Consider the following 3931-nt stretch of genomic DNA (forward strand, 5'->3'; position numbering starts at 1 on the left):
TCTGTTGAGGTGTATGCTCAGCTTTTTACTTCAGTTGGGAGGAGTTGGTTGTGTTGTTCCGGCGCCGGATCCCCGGGCCTGGTTCCGGCCCCAGCCTGGAGCATGCTTGTTAGGCCTGTGCTGATGTGTATACCACCTAAGTTATGCAGCCTGGAGTGCACTCGTTAGGCCTGTGCTGCTGTGTATACCACCTAGGTTATGCAGCCTGGGGGACACAGTTCAAATTTCTTCTACTGTTGGTAGTCTTGACCCAGGGGCGCTGTTCCTGGCTTGGGCATTTAAGCTCCCTTTCAGGGGCACTCTTGCTCTGGCCTGGCCAGCAGAGTGTGCTCCACCGGCTGGTGGAGCTCTAGAATAGTTCCCAGTTTTAGTGGGTCCTGTGGTCCGGGTGTTGGGGTAGGGAGTCTAGGTCAGGGTCTGGGGATTCCCTCCAGCTCTGGTCTCCATTGAGGGATGCACTGTCCCCTGTGAAGTACTCACCCTGGAGCTGGTTGTTTCTGTGTGGTGTAGGTCGTCAGTTGTTGTTGCAATCCGAGTTCAGTTGGGGTGCGGCGCCCTCCGGGTCGTTGCAATCATGATTGGGCGGGTGGTCTGCCCACAGGTCCCTTTGTAGCTCTGCTGGTGCCAGGCGGCTTTGGCGGGATGGAGCCTCTCCTCTCCAGTGGAGAGTGACGGGTGGGGGTGGGATCCTCGTTGAGAATCCCGGCTGGTAGGTTTCTCTGTTCCTGGCAATCCGCTGTTCTGCGAACCCGTACCTGGTGATCTGCAAGCGGCCCCCTGTGTCTCTGGGGTTCTGGCAGCCCCCGCCGGGCCGGCTGGCTGCCGGCTTGGCCCACTGCCGTGCGGCCAGTAAAGGTTGTGGGAGGGGTCTTCGCTCTTCTCTGTTCTGAAATTCTTCTTTTCCTCTCTTTCTTTTTTTGTTATTTTCCACCTCTGGTTTTTCTCTGAGTATTCGTCTTTTTGTTGTTGTCGGTCTCTTGGGGAGAATAAGCATTGGAACTCGAACTCTCTTTTTAGTTGGAGAGAGCTGTGGCATTTCCCTACTGCCCCGTCGCCATCTTGGTCACCCCTCCTTTATGATGTTTTATAAACTTTCACAAAGTCTACAAATCAAGCAGGAATTACATAATCTGCTCAATGCTTTCCCAAGGAGTTACTATCCAGTACAAATCATGTCCCCACCCACCCCTCTAAAAAGCTAGGTTTCCTGCTCTGTTCCCATTCCTTGTGTCCTGGGTGCTCACATGAGGCCTCTCCCTAGTGTTATTCGATATTTCTCCTTCCCTGCAGGCTAGGCACTTCCTTCTGATTCATGGAGACCAACTATCTGTAGGAAGCTATTCAGGCACAGGTATGATTCCTGCTGGTTTGGGGTAGGTCCTGGGCCTTCATGAAAGGGGCAAGCGGAGGTGATGGTGGAACTGGAGATCCCAATCTCACATTGGAGCCTTTATCATCCCTTGACTATTGAGCATTTCCCACATGTGGCACTGAAATGTCCGAAGACTGGTTGGGAGGAGTTTTGCCTCTGCTGAAATCCCATCATTTTTACACTGCCTGAGCAGAGGTAGACATCGCCTAAAATAGTGACACTTGCCAACATTAGCTGGGGACAGGAGTTCCCACAGTGTATGGGATAACTATCTTCGTAAAATAGACAGAGATATCATGTGCTGCATGTATTCTATAGGGAAGCCTGGCAGAACAGTGTTCTAAACTGGATGGAACTCACTGCCCAATCATGACTCAAATGCAGCCTGAAATAAGTAGAATGAGTTTCACTAGGGGTCCCTGGCAGAAGAGTAGATAGTAATAGGGCCTGTATTTACCCAGCCTCTCCCAAATTCTTGTCACCTGGAGTCTCCTTAAACCCAGACACTTTCCTTTCCCCTAACTGGAAAGCTCTTAATTCTTATGGCTCTAGATATGGTGCAGAAACCTGACTGAGAGTACCACCTACTGCCAGGAGAGATCACTGCAGGCTAAAATAGAAGACACCCAGGAAAAGAGGTTTATCATGCTTAGTCCTTGTTCTTCTCTGGGGTCTTGTGGGCCTGGCAGATACCATCCCACCATTGGCAGGGGACTTGTGCTGCAGTGTGACACCAACAGTAACTCTGTGGCAGCATGATAGTTGGAAAGCTACTCACATTCCAGGCTTGGTTTCAAATCAAGAACCTTGACTCCTTAGAAGCATCTGCAGGTGTGTGAACAGGGGTTCCATGAACATAGAATGTTCTTGGCCCAATTCTCTTCAGAGAGGCCTGGGATGGGAAAGGGCTTGGGAACTTTGGTTGAGTGGTAGAGCAGATCCTAGGATGAGGCACCACAATTGTGTGTAGGTCTTGGGGTGTGTACAGATCCACATTCACCACATTCCTGTAAAATGAGTACCCAGAGGGACTTCCTAGTCTCTCTACCAGCCCCAGCTGAGCCAAGCACTCTCCTTCTCAGTCAAATACAGCTAAAAATGAAAATGGTGGCAATATCTGCAATAAATATCAAGTCACAAAAGCAAAACAGGTCAAAAAATCAGCTTGCCTTAAAAAGGCCACAGAAAACTGGGTGCCAACGGCTGAGATCTGAGGACCTCAGTTCCAATCCAGGCAGGAAAGTCTGCCTTATCTCAAAAGGCTGGAAGTAAAATTGTGGTTTGAGGGGTAGGATTCTAGTCTTGAGCCAAAAAAGCTCAGGAACAGTGCTCAGGTACTGAGTTCAAGCCCCAGAATGACACACAAAGGCAACTGAGAACCAAAGGAGAGACCAGTGTTAGTTTATTTGGATATTTATTCACATGTGGGATGCCAATCCTCACACATGTCACCTGTACCCCTCACATGCCCACCCAGCCCCCGTGAGGGACACCACCATAAGAATAGGCCCATTACCACCACCACCCCTCCACCCCGCAACACAGGTAGCAGCCCTAGAGCAAGCAGGCCATGCTCTGTCTGCCTTCATACACTGTTTCCTGCAGCAATAAGTTGCCCAACCAGCCACCTCCCCTTATATCACTTCACTGTGCTTGGCAGGCCATCTTCCCTCAGGCCCTGTTTCGTGCTCTATAAAGTAAGGTTACTAGTATATATGTTATAGGGCAGAAGGGAGGGTGGAAGAACTAGGGATGGAGGCGTATTCTGTCACTCTCTGATCCCAGTCAGCGACATAGCTAGAGGTAGAACAGAGTGAGGATAGCAAAGAGAAAGTGAGGCATGGCTCTATGGTCATTTGACATATTCTTGTTCTAGTTGGGGCTGCTTCCCTCAATCAGTAAGTCCAAAGATGTTTCTAAAAAGTGAGAACTCCATGAGGGTCCTCAACACCGGTCACCCTCATTTGTTCCTGCTAACACTGGCTCTTCTTAGTCCAAGGGCCTCGCCCAGGCTGGAGCCAAATATATGTGAAAGGTGATTTTGTCACTAGCCTTGTATCTGGGCTGTCAGGAGCCCCACTTGCTGTTAAATCTACCCCCTCCAAGCTCCTAATGGGGAGTGTTTCTGTACTTCTCCCGGGGAAATCACCCAAAATGAGACCAAGTTCCCTCAGTCCACACATTCCCCTCCTGCAGCCCTGCCCTGATCAATACCATCCAGCAGGTTGAGGTCTTTCCATTCACTCTATGGCTGGCCTGAGAGCTGGATGCGGCAGCAGATGGCGGTGACTACTATAAACTCCTTACTGGCCATTCCTCTTTCGTCAGTGTTCTGGTGCCTCACCACACAGGTGTTGTCCACAGGGAAAGCTCCCAGGGTGACTGAGGTCTCAGGATGGGCACTGCAGCTGGTCAGGGTCCAGCCTGCATCACAGCTCACGGTGACCTGCCAGAGTCCAGACAGCACAAGTAAGGCCAGGTCCCGCATGCATGGTCAGGTCTCTAAGCCACCTGCTACACTGTCCCTCCCAGCAACCCTCAGTGGGGACCAAACTGTGA

The 3931-nt window shown here is 50.8% G+C and overlaps 1 protein-coding gene across 1 annotated transcript in view; it reads right to left on the bottom strand.

Annotated features, from left to right (window-relative positions):
* Positions 1–3617: 3617 nt before the first annotated feature.
* Positions 3618–3931, bottom strand: part of LOC106001851 (proprotein convertase subtilisin/kexin type 9-like) — a 33814-nt gene continuing 33500 nt past the window's right edge. Inside the window, exon 16 of the mRNA XM_013036811.1 lies at positions 3618–3818. Coding sequence (XP_012892265.1) covers positions 3618–3818 — 201 coding nt within the window. The remainder of the gene's footprint in view (positions 3819–3931) is intronic.

Source organism: Dipodomys ordii, unplaced genomic scaffold, assembly GCF_000151885.1.
Source record: "Dipodomys ordii isolate 6190 unplaced genomic scaffold, Dord_2.0 Scaffold489, whole genome shotgun sequence".
NCBI lineage: Eukaryota > Metazoa > Chordata > Mammalia > Rodentia > Heteromyidae > Dipodomys > Dipodomys ordii.